At 42.1% G+C, this 19,446-nt stretch overlaps 1 protein-coding gene across 2 annotated transcripts in view; it reads right to left on the reverse strand.

The window, feature by feature from the left end:
* LOC120730000 (cyclin-dependent kinase 17-like) overlaps positions 1–19,446 on the reverse strand; it is a 35,522-nt gene that overhangs the window by 10,186 nt on the left and 5,890 nt on the right. The window contains exons 2-5 of one of the 2 annotated variants that reach the window (XM_040026060.1): positions 12,153–12,301; positions 5,796–5,963; positions 4,964–5,097; positions 721–846 (exon numbers count right to left, since the gene is read on the reverse strand). In XM_040026060.1, the coding sequence (XP_039881994.1) occupies positions 721–846; positions 4,964–5,097; positions 5,796–5,963; positions 12,153–12,270 (546 nt within the window). In that variant the 5' untranslated portion in view covers positions 12,271–12,301. The remainder of the gene's footprint in view (positions 1–720; positions 847–4,963; positions 5,098–5,795; positions 5,964–12,152; positions 12,302–19,446) is intronic. The other variant, XM_040026061.1, reaches the window with a different exon arrangement.

The following is a 19,446-nucleotide window of genomic DNA, read 5'->3' on the forward strand; positions in this document are numbered from 1 at the left end:
TATCATGATGTGATGCTATCATGATGTGATGCTATCATGTCAATATGGACCAATGCCTCTGAGGAATGTTTCCAGCACCTTGTTTAATCAGTGCCACAAACAATTAAGGTAGTTCTGAAGGCAAAAGAGGGCCAAACCCTGTACTAGATGTACCCAATAAAGTGGTTGGTGAGTGTATACTGCATTGATGTGGCTTCGAAAAGTTCACAGGGACTGACCCGCTCACGGATTTGTGCCTCCAGCCCAACCTCACCGCCCACGATGTGCCCGACAGGTTACAAAACTCGGGAGATGCACAACAAGCCAGTAGTTGTGCCATCACTTCTGGCTTGCACCACACACAAGGACGACTACAGCAAGAATAAACCTGCCTTCCAGTGAACCACACAGGGAATTTCTCTGTGTTTCCATCTTGGCCCAGATTCCTGGGCTTGCAATGACTTCGATGACTAAATAAATGAACTAAATGCACATTTTACTTTTAACTACTTTGTCGTAATTTTTCTCAACCAAATTCCAAAAATAAGGAGAATATATTAGCCAATGATGTGACCCCTGCAAGTCCAGCTTCAAGGTGAAGGACATGTGCAATAGGCAGACTTCCTGTTTACAGTATCACTCTGCACTTGTCTCCTCTCTGACAACTTGTAATTATCTCCCGTGTCTTTTCAGCACCTTCTCTCTTACTTCTTCCCCTCTAATCCCTCTTGTTCTTCTCACCAGTGATGCTCTGCGGGAGCGTCGGCTCAGCGGCTGGTCGAAGGGTGGGCTGCTCATTTGAAACTTCTCCAGGTAACCGTCAGGTATCCGGATGTCAGCTGGCAGGGACAAACGTTTGTTCAGGTCCTACACAAAAACAAGAAAACTCAATTATAAAAAACACCTCAATGAATAAACAAACAAACCCTTAGCAAACAACATAATCTCTGAATAAATACCTCTGATTGGATACAAAATGGCAGAAACCCAAAGTAAACAAGCAGAATCTGTGGGTGTACTTTAGGCCTCACTGGTTAACAGAGAAGCCAGTGTGGTACGTGCGTGTGCAGCCACAGTTACAGTTTTGGACTTGTGTTCATGGTAAAGGCTGTATGTGGAGCCCTTAAGAGTTCAGGGTAAGTCTTTTTAAAGAAGTAAAACAAGAACACAAAGCATGATTCTAATGATTCTTTATATAAAAATCCCTCAAACACACATAATACAATCAAACAGTTAAAATCTAACACCTGGATTCTTCCCATCATGCATTTCCTCTATTTGTTAGATTACTATTAATCCCACGTTTCTCTCTGTAAATCTACTTCCACTCCCTCTGAGGTAACACCGGTCACCCCACTGCTTCCTCCCTCCATCTTAGCCAACACGCACAAAAAAGCAAAACGCAACCTCAACCTTTTTCAAATTTCAACACAAGTTCAGAGACAAGCTCATAAACCCGTAAACTGAAATTGACCGACTTCTAGAAGGATCGGTGACTTTCAGCCTTTGCGTTAAACGGTGACTGTGAGTCAGCTTTCTGCTCTGTGGTTGTTAACAGCAAACACATTTAGCCATGTGATCAGCTTCCAGGAAGTGTAGTCTTCATTAAAACTTGGAGCAAGTTGACATTCTGGTGCAGATTCGGCATCTCTATTGTTTTGTGTGCGTACAAACTAAATACAAACTCATAAAAACATTCATTTCAAGGCAATAAAAAGGCATTAAGGTTTGCTTATTGTTTTAGCTTTAACTGTTCACAAAAACATTTTTAAGTAAAGACACCACAGCTCTGGATTCTCAAAAAGAGAAAACAAAAGCACTCTGCACATATCAACATAACAGGAACTCTGCTTGTCTTTATTTGTTTAAGAATATACATTAGATTTCGCTCTGCTGCTCTGTGGTTTCAGTGTGCAGGGCCAGGATTGGTGGCTTGTCCTCAGAGTAAGTGATGCCATCCATCACCTGACCTTTGCAACCCCTCCACCCCCCTCCAGTTTGTCCAATCAACTCGTCCTAATCTGTTACAACAGGGGCCCATCTGGACCGTATTACAGTAATCCTTGTGATGTAATCCCAAAATGGCACTGCTTCCACTGCAGTCTGAGGAGAACAATCTGCTACCTGACCAGCCCAAAGGGACGTCCTCGCTCCTCCTCCTATTTTTTCTGCTCTGCCGTCCCTTCTCCAAGTGTCACAGTGGCACAGAGGGGACAAAGAACAAGGCCGCACACTGATTTCACTGTTGGATCACTTCATCAACAACAAGCCTGCAGTCAATCACTCTGTTCATTCAAACAGTACACTGGATTTGCTGGGCTGACAGAAGCTGCAAGTAGAACTGTGAGCGTGTCCAAAACACTAAAAACTTTATCTGGCTGTGAAACAGTCACAGGAAGTGTGAGGTGTACTGCTTGCAGACACGCTCAAAAAAAGCAGCAAGAGGTGATGTATCATCTCTCTGTGTGGGCAGCCTCAAATGCAGCTTAACTAAACCCCAAGCATTTTTTCCCCTCTACTCGTGCAGGTTTGCATGCTTGGTTTGTCTGTGCAGATGCTGCTATCTGCTTGTAAACTCCCACAGGGGTTGCAATCAAAGCAACCAATAAACAGAAGGAGGGAAGTGTGTGTTGTTCAATCAGAACTTTTCCTTCCACCCAGCAGCTAGTGTGAAAACATGTGGTTCAGTGGCATCAACTGTACCTATAAAAACACAAGACTATAAGGAAGCCCTTTTCCTTACAGTTTCTTTTTTTCCTCTCCTTTGACTCCTTTTATGTAAAACTGGAAAGTCTTTCTTTGCATTTTATTTTATATTTTGTATTAACACAAAGAAAAATAAGTCTCTGAAAAAGAGAAAGACAGAAGGTGAAAAAATGTCTAAAACAGTGATGCAGAAAAAGGAAATGAAAACTATGGATGGATATGAATCTATTTTCCTGTCATGCTTTTTTTTATATAATTTGAGTTGAGAATGGCGATGTTATGAAGTAACTCCTGCCACAGTTCAGGGGGAAAGTGGGCGGCTCGTTGCATTACTTTATGTCAGCTGCACGGCCTGAAGTCCTATTGGTAGAGCTTACGTTGGGCTAAAGGGACCAATTATTGGTTTTGGGAGGGATCGGGTCAGATATTGATTGAAACAGTAAAATGACATGTTACCTCTGCTTATATGTAAAGAATAAAACTTTAAACAGCTGTTTGACAAACTTCTCTATGATGATGATGACAATCCGTCACCATTTCCTTGCAGATATGAATTAATACAGATATCTGCGGATCACTGGAATAAATGAGTTTTGCAAAGTTTGATGTAGTAGCAGCGTGCTTGAGTCAAAGTAACATTTGTTTTCTCAGTAAAAGTAAATCTACAATAAGTTAAACTGGACTAATAAAAGCTTTAAAGCTCTGAATTCAACACTATTAAAGACCAAGTAACACTTAATTCTCTCCATTCAAAAAGAATTTGTGAAAATGAAATATTCTACTGCCTCTAATTTTTAATCCTCTGATATAAGAGACCACATTTTTCAAAGCTAAACATACATAACAAGTTGTTTTTTATTTAAAGCAGACTTAATGCGCCCATCTTTGGCTCCACAGCTATATTCTTTGCCTCTGCTAGACCAGTTTTGAATGTTTAATAAGGCAAGGTGTTTTAGCTTCCTTCACCCTCCCTCGACTCTTTACCCATTGAAAGCCTACCAGGACTAACGCTTCACCCTCTTTTCTGAACTGAGCTCTTTGCGTCATATTTCAGGCCTGCTGTTAGAAGAAAATTACAAAAAGGTGTGCACCAGAAGGTAGTGAGGCTGGCCTCGGCCTATCCAGCTACCCTATAAAAACTTGGAACCTTTTCAAATGGTCATGGTTATTGAGTACAGAAGTCTTAAGTACAGAAGAGGTTGTCAAATGTTGTCTCTATGTGGGGAAGAGATAAGGCTAACTTTCTTCTGATTGGCTGCACCTAGCAAATAGATTGTTTGACCAACAGGTGGGTAGGGCACCTCCATGTGACATCCTAATGATCCATGAGAACACAAAACAGGGGGTGGGGGGTGCAAACACAAACACACATTTGTGTTTATTATTTGTTATTGTGGCACAGGTACTCTGTGTCCATCTCTGTAATCTACAGTATGTGAAACAATCAGATTCATGCCACAGATTCTTCTTGTTGGCTTTGAACATACAGCTTTAATAAAGGAAACTATTTTGGAATCATGTTCATGTAGGAACGAAAATACAAATCAATGAAATAGAAAAGAATTACTGTTGTTAATATGTGCAGAAATAAACGCCCTGGATCCAAAAAATACTTGTGGGAAAATGGAATGCCTTTTAGATAAAAGCAATTACAGTGAGATGTCTTCTGTAATGTGTTGAGATTATGTAACCACCGGAGAAACGCAATCGAACTGCCCATGTCTGGCTCTGTGTGTTTGAGAAAGAGGAAGTAAATCAGAGGGGGTTTTGGGTGGGTGGATGTGCTGATGAATAAAAGATTCTTTAAAGTAGATTTCAAAACCAACTTCAGAGGAACATTACATGAAATCAGTCTGAACATTATGTGTGCGCTGCTCATATTGCAACAGGAGCCGAGGACTTGTGTGTGTGTGTGTGTGTGTGTGTGTGTGTGTGTGTGTGTGTGTGTGTGTGTGTGTGTGTGTGTGTATTTGTGCAGTGTGTGTATGACACACTGCACAAATACACCCACACCGAGTTACAGCACGGAGCTCACATTCGCGTCTTACAGATAAGTCTATTGTCATTTATCAGTGAAGTCATCGCAGCGCACGCTTATTAACAAAGTGGAATTTGAACCATCACACCAGGTGAGGAGATGTGTGGCAACACAGTCAATCGTCCCACTGAGTTAAGTGTAGGCCCTGCAGTGACTCACACTACAATATATCCACACTTTGCAAAGCAGAGAGGCTACACGAGGACAACGACGTTCTGAAAACACAGAGACAAATCTCACCTCCGCAGAGATGCGTCTGTTCCCTCTGTTCCTCAGACAAACACCCGTGGGCGACTGCACCTCATCAGAGGAAGTCCCGGATGCCTGGTCGCTCTCTCCGTCTGACCCCATCTTCAGGTTCTCGTGGACGATATCTGGAGATGAGCGAAGAGAAAAGTTTACAGAGAGCACGGGGGGGTTGACAAATGGAGCAGGTCTGTAAAAACAGGGCAGGGCGCAACACCAGATAATGACTTCAACAGGAAAGAAAAACACTCTCTCGGACACTTTTATGACTCCCTCTTTTCTTATCAAGCTACTGGCTGTATCAGACAGACGATATACAAGAGGTAAATATTCTTAATGAGTTTGACTTAGATTTTATTTCAGTGCCACAGGCTTTATGAGACAAAGCCATACATCACGGAGTAATTTACCCACGCCTGAGAAAACTCTGCTCTCATTCATACACTATTGCAGCATTTTCATTCCCTCCAGGGGTTTTATATTCATATTTTGAATTTGTATCTGGACTGTAAATCCAAGTTGACAGCAAACTTGGTTTTCAGAGTCGTTATTTTTAGTTATATTTCTTTGCAAAAAGGACAAAAATGCGGCCACAAAAGCGGATAAATTGAAGTGCATCTTTGCATAAAGCAATGATTTCTTTGAGCACATGCGTGATACAGTTCCCTCAACAGAAATGGGTATGACAAGGAATTTAGGCCCAGCAGCAGCTCAACACCTTCCACGTATGGTCACAAAAGAAATCGTTGGCTATTTCTTCATTTCAAGCCAGAAAAATAAAAGTCAAATATTAAATTTGACAGCAGGCAGGTTAGGCGTGACTCACCAAGGCGACTACCATTGCGAGGCATGGCCATGAGAGAGCCTAGTCCTCCTCCGATGACGCTCTGAGGCCGTCTGAGCGGCGGCTTTTTAAAAGAGCCTGTGTACTGGTGAAGAAATGAGTGGACACTGTGGGCTGATGGAGGACGGCCATTCCTCACAATGGGCTCTGCTGGAGAAGAAAGAGTTTGTTGTGTTATTTGATGATGACAGGACACACAGTATACAAGCACATATCAACAGATGAGAACAAAATAAAAAAAACCCAAAACAAAACATTGTAGTCATGGCGCTGAAAGAAAGTGGTATTAATGTGAACAAGACTCATCATGGCCAATATGTGATTAATGCACTTCAAAGCAATCCAATGATAAATTCATCCTGAGGTACTCTGACAATCTTATGTGTCGGATGATTTATGTTGCTGATTGCGTCACTACATAACAGCCAGTTCTTATAAAAACTGGGTGGCGGATGGGTTGTTTTCACCTTTCTAAATGTTATTAAGCTCAAAATTTGCATTATGGGGATCACGACTACTTACTAACAGCTAGATACTGACACAGAGGAGGCACTACCCATCTGCTAGACGGCACCTCTGCTTATTCAAGTCCCTGAATCTTACCCATCAACAGCGTTTTGTGGCATTTAAGTCTTTTTGAGTGGTATTATCTAACAAATATCAGAACACGCTGGATGCTACAGACCATCCAAGAAGTCTACTTTAGTTTTGGTGATGTGCCTCGCTAAGCTATAACACTAGTATTACCAACTAACTTAGCACTTTACCGCTCTCATACTCCTGGTTCTAATAAAAAGAAGACAGTGGCATTATAGAGGGAAGGTCAAGGCTTCAAATTTGGAATTAACCAAGGGGCAACCTCCAGAGATTAAAAATGAAACCCCCGCAAAATGACAAAAACTGCAGTTCCTCTAAGTGCCACTTGAGGCTCCCTCCAAAAGGACATAGTTAATGGTCAATTTGATTACATTTACAGAAAAAAAATGATAGTTTCAACTTTCATAACAACTCCAGGTTTTATAACTCATCCACCTGGATAACTGAGCATGGCTGCACTGACTGAGGCAGCTGGAGCCACTCAGAGTCTGGTAAGCATCCTCTTCTGTCAGTTATTAAACTGGGCCTCTTCACTGAGTGTGTGTGTGTGTGTGTGTGTGTGTGTGTGTGTGTGTGTGTGTGTGTGTTTCCTGCCTTCTGTAGCATTTTATTAGACTGACTGATATTACGCCTTGCTGAGTGGTGCAGACCATTCCAGGTATTTGTGCTTATTTGACTTCTGTTACTTTATTAGTGCGTTCTTAGCACTAATTTTGTGTCTCTGTGCTGCAGCAGTACAATTCAAGGATACAGCTTGTTAACCAGCCTTGCTACCAATAGTTGATAAATTAGTAGTCCACCCTTTGATTCATCAAAGTAACTTCTAAATCAGAAAGAAATTCTACATGGCTGCAGCCAAAACTTTTATATTAAGGCCTCAAAATGTGCCTCTTTGATACTTTCCTTATAATTACCAAACCACTTGGTGTCACCTTCCATCTTTTATATACAAACTGTATTGTTAGGCTTTGTATCAAGGTGACCAATAAAAATGAAACTGCTGGGTTGATATACATTAGGTTCTACACTGTAAATTAACAAATTTCTCACTAAAAAAACAAAACAAACAACCCCCCAAAAAACAGTGAATTAAATTGAACCTTAATCTGTTTTGATATTTGAGTATCACATCTTCCCAATGAACTTCGGGTTACCTAATTGTACACATAGCCAGGAGAGCAGCAATGTTTTCTTAATCAGTGTAACCCCTGTACTGTAAATAATCAAAAGTGTATGAAAGTCTTCCTGCTCCTTTTTGAACATGAACGTTATTTGGAGTTGTGGTTGCTCATTTTCCTTTTGTTTTGCTTTGTTCATTTGTCTCTTTTAATTCTATTTTGTTGTACTTTTTCAACATGTTCAAAATAAAGATTCAATCAATCAATCAATCAAAAGTCTGTAAACAAATGCCTGACAGTCTAAGGCAGGGGTGGGGAATTCGGGGGCCGGTGTCCTGCAGGTTTTAGATGTGTCCTTGATCCAACACAGCTGATTTAAATGGCTAAATAACCTCCTCAATATGTCCTGAAGTTCTCCAGAGGCCTGATCATTTTATTCAGGTGTGTTGACCCAGGGTGAGATCTAAAACCTGCAGGACACTGGCCCTTGAGGCCTGGATTCCCCAACCCTGGTCTAAGGTGTGTGAGTTTGGCTTGTGGAAAGGATCTACCACTGACAATGAACAGCTTTTGTCCAAAAGCACGACTAGAGCTGACAGAGTTGAATGCAAAACAGCAAAACACCAAATATGACAATGAGGAGAAAAGAACACCCAAGAGAAGATGAGTAGAAGTCAAAACTCAGACAGAGGCCCATGTATGCAAAAAGAGCAGACAGGACAAAGACAAGACATAAGTCAACAGTTACAGAGGAGATAATTACTTCCCAAGAATAATGAAACAAACAAAAAACAACTGTCAGACAGAAAAGTGTTTGTATGTGTTTAGGACCTGTAATGCAAGGGCTTGGGTTTTACAGTCCACCGCTGTTTGTCATGACCTTGTTTGGTAAAGCCATTAACATCATCAGCCTTTGAACACAGAGTGGATTACCTGGTTTATCAAGAGTAGATCCATTTTGTTTAAAAAAAAAAAAAAAAAAAAAAACCACACACAAAAGCAAGTTAATAGTAGGAATGGTTTTCCTGTATAGAGAAAATTTGGGGAACTAACCAAAGTGCTTTTAGCTAGAGTCAAACGCTCATTGCTAATTTGCGGTGGGTAATGGTCCAGTAAAGTCACACCAAACAAGTGGTTGTACTATGGGCTGCCTCCTGCACGCTCTATCTGTGCTGCACTCTCTCCTACAACAGATCGTTGAGCATTTATAGACAAGAACGCATCTGAAAACACGGTTAGACCAAAGGAGGGATTCTCCTCTCCAGCACCTGGGAAGGTCTAGGAATACTGCAGAGAATAAGGAGTTGAGGGATTTCATCCTGGCAACAGGACATTGAACCAGATCTTTACCTTCTTGAGGTGTGGGGGAGTTTGCCCAATGAATTTTAAAGTGTTTTATTGACCCACAAAAGGGGCTTGAGGAGGACGGAGTATTGAACTAACTGTCTGGTTCTTGTACAACCACAGTGGGAGCTCGTTTCACATAAATCAGACATGTTTCCAGTCAGACTGCCAGAGCATCCCTTTGTCACCAAATCTGCTCATAATTTTTATGGATTTAATTTTTAGACACAATCATAGGTGGAGGGTTCTGTGGTCAGAGGATTTCATCTTGCTTTTTGATGTGGTTCTGTTAGCTTCGCCAAAAGACGACTCCCATGTTGCACTGGGTCGGTTTATAACTGAGTCTGAAGCAGCTGGCATGAGCACCTCCAAGTCTGAGGACAGTTTTCAGTCATAAATGGCGGACTGAACACTTGGGGTCTTGTTCATGAGTGAGGGAAGGAGGGAATGGCAAATGGAGATCGCCGGACTGGTGCAGCATCTTCTTCAGTGTTGTTGATGCTGTACTGGTCTGTACAGCAACCGCAACACTAAAGAGAAATGTGCACGTAACAGCAAAGCTGTCGATTTACCCGTCAGTCTACGTTACTAGTCTCACCTATGGTCACAAACTCTGGGAAGTGACGGAAAGAATACGACTGCAGAAACAAGTGTTGGAATCAGCTCTCCCAAATGATGTCCGGCCTCTTCCTTAACCTGCCAATATACCCTCTGCAATGGTCACATCGCTCACTGCCACGTCGTCATCACACATATGCAGCCATTTATACCTGGCATTACAGCGCAAGAACTCGCTGCGGTATTCTCCTAAAGGTGTCGCCACCAGGATAATATTGCATCATAAGCGCTGATAAGGAGAAGTCAAAACTAACAAATTTGTAATTTGTGTGTGTGGGGGGTATTTTACATTTTGACATTTTACTTAAATAACAGCAAAATGCTACAGATTGTCCTGATTACAGCTGAGCGAGATTGCTAATGATTCTATTCAACAGTTTCTGAATTACTTTTTAACTGGTCACAACCTCCACATACTTTCTGAGTTGTACATGTCTACTTTTTTAAAGTACCCCCTCTTAAAGTCCCACTCTGGCCAGGAATAACAGCGTAGTCATTACCAGCCTGCATATCATCACCACCAGCCTCAACAATATTAGCTCACCAGTTGTCTGGTTTCCAGTTTCCAGATCCAACAGATTCTCAGTGAATTTTTCTGACGTAAATCCCCATTGCCAAAATTAAGCTTACAAGATTCAAGCTGCCTTTTCGAGGCCGATTCAGACTGCTGTGGGTGTTCAGGTCTCGTTGGGCTATAAAAACAGATTTTACTACGCCAACACAGTCGCTGAAAATTCGGAAAATGGCATGTTACATATGTATTACAACCATGATTATCTTTCTTTTTTGTTGTTGTTGGGGGGTTTTTTGGCACATCATGACAGACTGACATCATATATGTGATTTAGCAGGCATGTATTATCCCGGCCCTTATACCACCTCTCCCTTATCGCTGGGCAGCTGCTGCTGCCGCTGGCCTCAGTTATGAGTGTTACATAATCAGATCAGGACCACAACGCTTTCCCCAATCAGAGAGTTCAGATCAAATCTCATCTGGCTACTCCATTCTGTCTCCTCTCTACCCTACTTGCTGTTACACAGGCTGCTAAAATCCCCCACACGCAAGCAGGCACACACAGGAACGCACACACACACACACACACACACACACACACACACACACACACACACACACACACACACACACACACACACACACCATAGTTCTCTGTCCCCACTCAACAAGCACAGAACACTCTGGCCAAACTTTGTGTTAGTCGCTGCACAAAAAGCTCTTTACAAAGCCTAGTTAGTTCTCAGAAGGCGATGGGGGGAGGGGAGGGGCTTTGTGGGAGCTTAGACGATCTGATTGATTGAAAAGGGAAAAAGGGGGGAGAAAGGGTGGAGGGGTGCTGAAAAGAGAAGAAGAGGAGCAAAAAGATAAAAAGAAAAAAAAAAGTGGGGGGCAGCAAATGGATCAAGATGCTTCACTGGTTTCACCAAGTCATCCAAGTCGCCGTGGCAATGTCATGGAAACTCTAAAATGTTTCCAGACCATGAGCACCATGGCAACAACTTGCTAGCACACCGAGACGTGCTCCCTGGCTTGCTTGCTCCGTGCAGATTTTGTAAATATCAGAAAAGATAGGCGGCTGTGCCACGGCTTTTATTTGACGTCTAGAAGGTCACAACCTTCAGCAGGATGGAGATGAATGGTAAATAAATAAATACAGTGTCTGCCAGCAAGAACAGAGTGTCTTTACAGTAAAAAATAAACTGACAGATTGAGCACAACAATCAATACAGAGCTGTGAAGTGGAAGAAGTCATTCCTGTGAAATTCACATTTATTGTCTGAACTGTAGGTAATAAAGGAGCAGTTCCCCCTAAAATCAAATATGCATAAGGGGTGGTTGTAATATGCAAGAATTGTGGATTTGTGGACTTTTTTGAGTAAATGGGCTGTTTTTTGGCAGTTTAGGTAGTTTTTTTTTTTTTTTTTACAGCTTTTGTAATCAAAAATCTGAACGCACTGTTGTGCCAAACACATTTGGCTTTTCCAAGATGAGTTATTTAAATTCTATTTAGGCTCCTCTTGTTCATGTGACTCTTATCTTATGTTTTTATTTCAGTTATTAAGTTATAGGTCTTATATGTTTATATGAGTAGACATCCCTACAATTCATTTCAAATCTGAGCAACTTCCACCAACCAGTACCAGCCCCTTTAAAAACTGGCATTCAGAGTCTTGAATGGACATAAAACTTATTCGACAGGTTCGTTGTAGCGAGCAAATTCAGAAAGAAAAGGAAGAAAAGGACCTCAATCATCAGTGCAACATCCTTTTGCTAACGCCAAGCTGAAGCTAAAGATGACACTTTGAGCAGTTTAAACGTTCAGATTCTGGGTCAGCAATAGATAAAAATGTGGATTTGGATTTAGATGAAAGTGCCAAACAAATTAAGTCCATTAAAATTCAGCCACTAAATCCCATTTCAGACACGCAATTCATTATATAAATGTGCTGGAAATTCTGCACGGCAATCTGGTGTTTGAAATAAATCACATCAAACAGACTTTACAGACATTTTGACATTTTGTACATAAATCTTAAGCTGGGTTCCTCCACTTAAATCGCTTTATTTATAAAGTTGTGACAAGCTGTGCTGGTAGTGGCAGTATACTTGATAGACGCGATAAGATTTAAGAGTTTTAGGCCTCACCGCTGTCCTTCAGGCCGTTCTCCTCGATCGTTATCTGCTCGGCCAGCTCTGACAGTGACTCGTCGATGGTGTGACTGCCTCGAAGAGTCTGAGAGAGACGTCGCCGGAACCTTTTCATCTTCTCCACAGAGCTCTCAGGAAGGGGAGGCCTGAAGAAGACAAACCAAACAAAAATGTATACACATTACAGGTGTTACCCACTTACTGCAAGAATAAGGAGAGCTACAGCTCGTTTCAACCACAGAGGAACAAGATCAACATCGCTGAGCTGTTTATCTAAGCTTCGTGGAAATGCAATGTAAACTGCCTGTAATTACAATTAAAACAAAACAAAAAAAAAACGTCTGGCTGCCAACATGCTTCACAATCCCACATTCAGAAAGAAAATGTCACTAGTTCACCAGGAATCTGACTGGGCGAACAATGAAACACACCAATCAACAGACGTTAATTATGACTCAGCTCACACTCAGCCACACTGCATTCCTCCTCCTGGGAAAGCATGACAAGTCGGTGAGAGATTCTTACGGCCGAGTTTAGAATACAGTCCCTGGCACACAGGACTGTAAAAGCAAATCCTAAACCGGGGGGATTAGCGGCTGAATGGCACAGGGCTAGCCTGGGCCGCATCGAGTCCACGTCACACATTCCAGACACATTTATTGTGTGCGCGAGAGCGACTGATTGTGAGAGCCTATACGTGTGAGCGAGAGGGAGAAATGCAGCGAGACAATTTATGGGAGGAAATGAAAAAAAGATTTCAAATCAAGACAGGCAATATTTGAGACCGATTGGCTGGAGGAGATACCAAACAAGCCTCTCCCTGTGACTTCAATGCAGATATCATGACTCCACTGCGTCTGCAGATCAGGACATGTGTGTGTCTGTGATGCTGATGAGTAAAGCCAGACAAGAAAACACATGAGCGCGAACCCTGAGGGCTCGCCTGACTGGCAACTACTCCCTATTGACATCCTTTGTCTTGAAATACAACTAATAACCCATATTCTGTCCAGGGACACAACTTACTCACTTACCCAGAGCCAAATAGTAGAAAGTAGTCTTTGGAGGACAAAGTGGACTAACATGGCTAAAAACCACAATTGACCTTTAAATGATGATGACTCATCGTTGAGGGACCATGATTCGGACTCGTATGAAGACTTTTGCTTTGTTTTTGTGCACAAAACAAAAGAGGATACAGTTGTTGCAAAGAAGGCATGCAGCTGAAAACTAAGTGTATTAGGAAATCCACCTACAGGGACGGGAAAAAACTGTGAAAAATGACTAACATTATAATGTGAAAGCCCAAGACGATGCCTAAGAATTGCTGATTTTGTGCAAAAAAAAGAAAATAGAAAAGAACAAAAAACTGTAACAATGTGAAATGAAGAAAAGAGGAAATCCTTTCATTTGAGATGCGGGGAGGAAAGAAACTGGAAAAACTGGCAGATCAGGTTGCAAATCAATAATCAACAAGACGACAACAGGTGACAACAGCAGTGTTTGTGTGTTTTCCACATAAAAAGAGCAAAAATCTGTCTGTGAACATCTTTTGCTGCTCTGTTCTTTCCTCTGATCTGCTAATGGCTGCCCCTCTGTTAGCTTGGTTCTGCTACTGGTGTCTTCCTCTTATAAAAGAGTTGCTCCTTTCCAACATTGCCAAGTGCTCATTTCAGATGTTTGGGGTTTTCTCTCCAATGTCTTTACTTTCAAAAAGCAGCTCGAGATAGTTTCTGCAAACTGGAGCTAGATAAACAAAACTGAAACTGAACAGCTCAACATCTCCAAGTCGAGTGAAACAGCAGCTGGTTTTAAAAAGTGATTACACACAGAGGGTTACAGGCTCTTAAAGGGGATCCATTTATCTTTTTTTAGCGTCACATTGTTGGTCTTGTTCTGCAAGATAGTAGCTTTAGTTTACATGATTTGCAGTTCCTTAAATCAGCCTTCTTAAGCTTCCTCTAGACAGGAAAGATTTCACAGCGTCCAGGAAACCATAGATCATAGAAAGTAAATGACGCTGAGCAATTTCAAGCAACTAAAGTTTTTTCAAATTTGAGGTGAGCAACTAGAAACGGAGGTCATAAGATCTGCTAGCATCCATCAGTTTTAAAGTGATAAGCAGCTTTATTTTTATCCAACATTCCTCTAATTGGCAGAAGACATGACCAGCATATATCCACTTTCACTGACATGTTACAGTATAATTTAACATTAAAGTATCTCCATGTTAGATCACGGTTCTATTACTATTATTAATATCAACAGTATTCTTGGTAAGTGCACCTTTATATAGGTTCACAGTGGTTGGCTCTTGTGTCAGGATGTTGTTAAAAATAACGAAAAACAAAACATAAACATTACATTTGGTACGGGGTTATACAGTCAATTGCCTGATTTGCTCCAAGGTTAAACGTAATGTCAGAGTGAAGCTCTGGAGAGTCTGACAGAGCGTTTGAAACAAACTGTCACAACAGGTGAGGAAATGCACGTCATTATTACATAACCTCTCCTACCTCAAAGTTAAAGACCAGCACAGAAGCAGCGTGACTGCAAACAACATCCTACCAGGAGCAATGTTATTTAAACTGAAAAGCTTAGCAAATAGCAAAGTTGCAAAGACACAGCTTCTCTTTAATGTCACTGAATGTAACCACAAAGCCCCGCCCAACTGTTTTAACAGTCTATTATGATCACTCGATGGTTAACACAAATTGCTGCATGTCACGGTGCATTGTGTCAGACAATTTGACGTGTAAACCCTTTGAAACCCACAGCAGGCGATGTGTCCGTTCAATGATTAGAGGCATGTGAAAAAACGCATATCATATGAAATTAAGGCTGGCACATAAATGTACCAGTCTTAAACCAAGCATTGAGAACAGTGTGAACCCTGAGCTTTTGGCTCACAATGGACTACATCGCACTAATGTGTGATATTCATATTCACAACAATATTTAATTAACAACTCGATGTCAGTGTCCACAAAAAAGCTGAATATTTTAGAGCTCATCAGTGCAGACTTGGATAAAGAAAGCTGGCTGTTTTACCAAAAAAATGACACACACTGTGGATGTTTTTATGAAATTATTTTTGCGCAGCTTTTCTCGTACATATATGATTACTCCCAATTAAAATGCTAAGCAAGAAGCATTGTAATTAATCCAGGAATCAAGATGAGAGAAAGCACGTCAGATCAGCTGTCATAAGAGCTGCACGTCACTCAGTTCAGCCTCATAGCACATCAGCTCCAACACGGTCAGCCAGCAGTCTGTCATCTCCGGAACAGCTCACTGCGTTACCCTGAGTTACACACAGCCTTCGTGCTAGACGGGAAGCAAAAAAATTGCACTCGTAACTCTAATAAAAAGGCCTATTTATCCGTCACAGCTGAAGCATGAGATAAGAAGTGAATTACTCATCGGCGAAAGTCCAAAGAAAATTTACAGCATGTTTTAATCAATTACTTAATCAACAAACAATAATATCAACACAATCAAGATTCTTTAGCAAGTAATGAAACGATTCAGCTGTTTAATCAAGCAGAAATGTGAAATATTTTCTTGCTCAAGCTTCTTTATCACTGCAAATTAAAAAGGGGAGTTGAAAGGGCTTACACAAGTCTTACAGTGGAAGATAATAAACAAATGAAGTCAGCTCAGGCTTCAGACTGCTCTAAAGGCTTTTTTTGTAGTCTTGGTTCAATGATGTCAGGGAGAGTGGTATGGGCAGCCAATCAGAACAAGTTTGTCTTAAAGGGAGGTCCGCCTTAAAGAACAGGCGCTAAATCAGCTTGTTTCAGTTAATGGATGAACTGATGAGACAGTATAGATGAATAAAGATGATTCTGCCGTGTGAAAAGCTACTCTGGTAGAGTCCAAGAACAAAATTATGGAGCTGAAAATATGTTTGCCTTTAAATACCGTCTTTGTCTGAAAAACAAGAAAAAACAAAAAAACTACTTTGGGTTCTCTGAACTTCTCAATCACCATGGATTTAAGCAGAAAAAAACATAATTCACAGATTATTCAATAACAACAATAACCACAATCTTTTCAGCCCTAATTCTGATATTACTCTAGACAGCCAAAATCCTTTGTTGTGATTACAATCACTGTGATAAGCTCAAATCAGGATTATGTGGCACCAAGTTGGGATAAACTGACAGGCCTCTCACTTTTAGCTTTTGTAGTTGATCTGTCCTCAGTTCCACGGTAATATCCACAATCCGCTCTTAATTTATGAATGTGCTGAATATGAGAGGGATTGGAAGAAGCACATCTCTTAAACGACAAAACCTGCTACTTAGCAGACTATGGATACAAATCACCTTCTGAGGGGTTTGAGTACAAAGTAAATGGCAGCAATAGAATAAAGACGAAGAGGGAGGAGAAGAGGGAAGACTGTCTGCTGCGCACCAGTATCCGCTGGCACATGCTCCTGCTCTGGGATCGAGAGTGGAGCTTTGGACATGATCCCTGGTCTGAGCCTGATCCCTGCTCCCCTAAGTAGGCCGGTCTGAGGTCGTAGCTTTCGATCTGCTGAGAGGTGGCCAGGGAGGAGGAGGGGGACGGGGGGGGGGAGGAGGAGGCGGCTGCAAGGGTGGTAGGGGGGTGTGGAACAGAGGGGTGTGCGCTCTGTGCTGACTTGGGATTTGTTGCCACGGCAACCCCCGCTGCTTTTTCCATGTTGAAAATGCAGAGCACCGCAGGAGACTGCTGCATGCTGATTTTCCGATCCCTCTCCCCACACTCCCCCACCCCATCCAAATATCCTACCATAATGTGCCTGTTACAGATGTTACAGACTCTTGACATCTTCACATGTGTGCGAGGCTGTATCTTTGTAGAGGGGGAGAAGAGAGAGTGGGACATTAGATGCTGCAGTGGTGCGACAATACCATTCGCCGCATATGGATTCAGTCCTTTGCGGTCGTAGCTGTGCTGATCATGAGCCACTTACAAAGGTAGGAGCCAGAGTTCCTGCTGTGATAACCCACCAACCCCTACATCAGCAACGCAAGGCCAGCGCTTCACACGAAACCATTACACACACCATGCAGCCACCAACCCTGCCATACAATGACGGCTGTCGGGGCCACAGACACAAACAGGAAACGCCAGGTCACAAACCCTACCTGACCCCTACAGGGTTCAGTAAACCAGCTAAGGTCAATGCCTTGAGGAGCTCGGGGGGAGCCCCCGAGAAAACACCCACCTCTCTTCCCTGGCAGCCTTCCTCACAAAAGGCGAGAGAGAACAAGCGTGACTGCTGGCATGATTCACGGGTGAGCTCAGCCCTGGTTTTCTAAAGAGCAGCCTTTTCTCAACCTGGCCAAGACAATGAGGACATGAGTGAAGGAGTTGGCTCCATTATGTGGGTCTTATATAAAGGTTGCATTGTACACAGTAAAAAGTGGGCTTTTTCTAGTGATGCGGGATGTAGTGGGGTGGTGCGTGGTGTCGAGCTGAGCAGCACTGAGCATGGCAACCAGGCAGGCGTGCTACCCACCCACACACACCCACACCCACACACACACACACACACACACACACACACACACAGAGCAGGTGAAGCTTTAAAGCTAAAATGTGTTTGAAATTGGCAAAATGTGTCATCGAATTTGCCTTTTTTACATCATACATCAGGCACACACACATCATCTCCTCCCCTCACCTTGCTTTCACACTTGTCCCACATTGTCACCTACGTGTCCAAAGAGCTGAGATGGGCTGACAGACGGACAGGTCAGGTTTGAACAAGAGACCAGGCCACAGATCTTATAAGATTCAACGCTGCTGCTGTGGTTAAAGCAGCCTGGGTGACAGGCGTGCTCCTCTTTAAGCTCCTTCTGTGAGCCAACACTGCCAGAAATCAGGCATTGGATAACTAACTTCAATCCTGCATGTCGGTGCATCACGTTTCGATACTAGCGCGGGAATTATTTCATTACTCATCTTTTCCGATATAGTCACGGCTCAAAGATGTGGGCGACGCCACTTTAACAGATGTGCAGACAGGTGTGTTTCAGGTTGCTCTTAAAGACACCTGCTCAGACTCTGTTTAAGCTTGTCCAATAAAGTGACGTCACGGTTGTTAGTCAAGCTGATAATAACTCAATGAAATTACTGTAGGTGCTATAAAAGTTTTGAAAAAGACAAAGATGACAAACAAATAAAGGTGAGGCCAAAATGACACTTTATTCTTGCCATCAATCTTCTTCTTGCAAGTATGCATATTTAGCCAAGATGAGCTACTTTGGAAAAAGAAACAACCATGTAAAATTATCTTTTGGATTTTATACGTCATTTACGTGGCATACTAAAATAAACATGAGTGTGAACCGCAGCTACCCCTCTCCGTTTGTGTTTAATTTAACAAGAAAATTTTTTGTACATGAGCAAAAATAAAACAAACAACCACAAACACCACCAGTGTAAACCGCTTTAGAATTACTATAAATATTAAATCGCCATGACTGCATTAAGCCGATGAAATTGAGCCCAACATTGTGTTCAACTGCTGTTTGTCGCTCTGCTCTGTTTCACCTCTGCTCGGATATTCCCTGGGTTAATGGAGTGACACGCACGGCCCCAATTTCGTTCCACCACCACCCTCCCACTCCACGATGAGTGTTACTCCATATGGAGTCACACTTGCAGCTGCTGAAGAGTCTCTTAACTAAGCGGTTAGTGTAGAAATACTTTCACCTTTGCCTCTCTCCTACAGAAACAAGAACATGTAACTGTCGTCTTCTGGGATTTATATTGCTGTGAAGGAGATCATCACTTATTGGAAAAAAGCATCTATTTCATTTAAATTTTGTTCAATTTTTAACTACACTTTCCACTTTGTTCTTTACTGAGACAGTCCTGAAACAATCACAGTACCGGGAATCCTTTAACGCCCCCATACTTGACATAAAACCGGTGCTTCACCTTTGCAGAAGGCAGTTAATGAGCCTGATGTAATGCAGATTCTGTGTTAAAGGGATTAAAACCCACCTACACTTAATGCTAGTTGGTGAAGAGCAGCTTAATGTGGCGGGCCCTCCACGCAAATACACAAACAGTGAGTAAAGTGTTTACGGGGCAGGTGTAGAGGACGGATTGGATTCGGGCCATGATGAAACAGAGGAAAGTATTAACTACCCCACAAATGCAACATAAGTTACGCAACAACAAAAAAAAACATAATTAAAAAAAAAGACAAAAAACCTTTTTGTCTTTTGCTAAAGAGCCAACATCCACATGCAGACACACGAGCGACTAAAAGGCTGAACAGAGACGC

Source organism: Simochromis diagramma, unplaced genomic scaffold, assembly GCF_900408965.1.
Source record: "Simochromis diagramma unplaced genomic scaffold, fSimDia1.1 OVJJ01000293.1, whole genome shotgun sequence".
NCBI classification, from domain to species: domain Eukaryota; kingdom Metazoa; phylum Chordata; class Actinopteri; order Cichliformes; family Cichlidae; genus Simochromis; species Simochromis diagramma.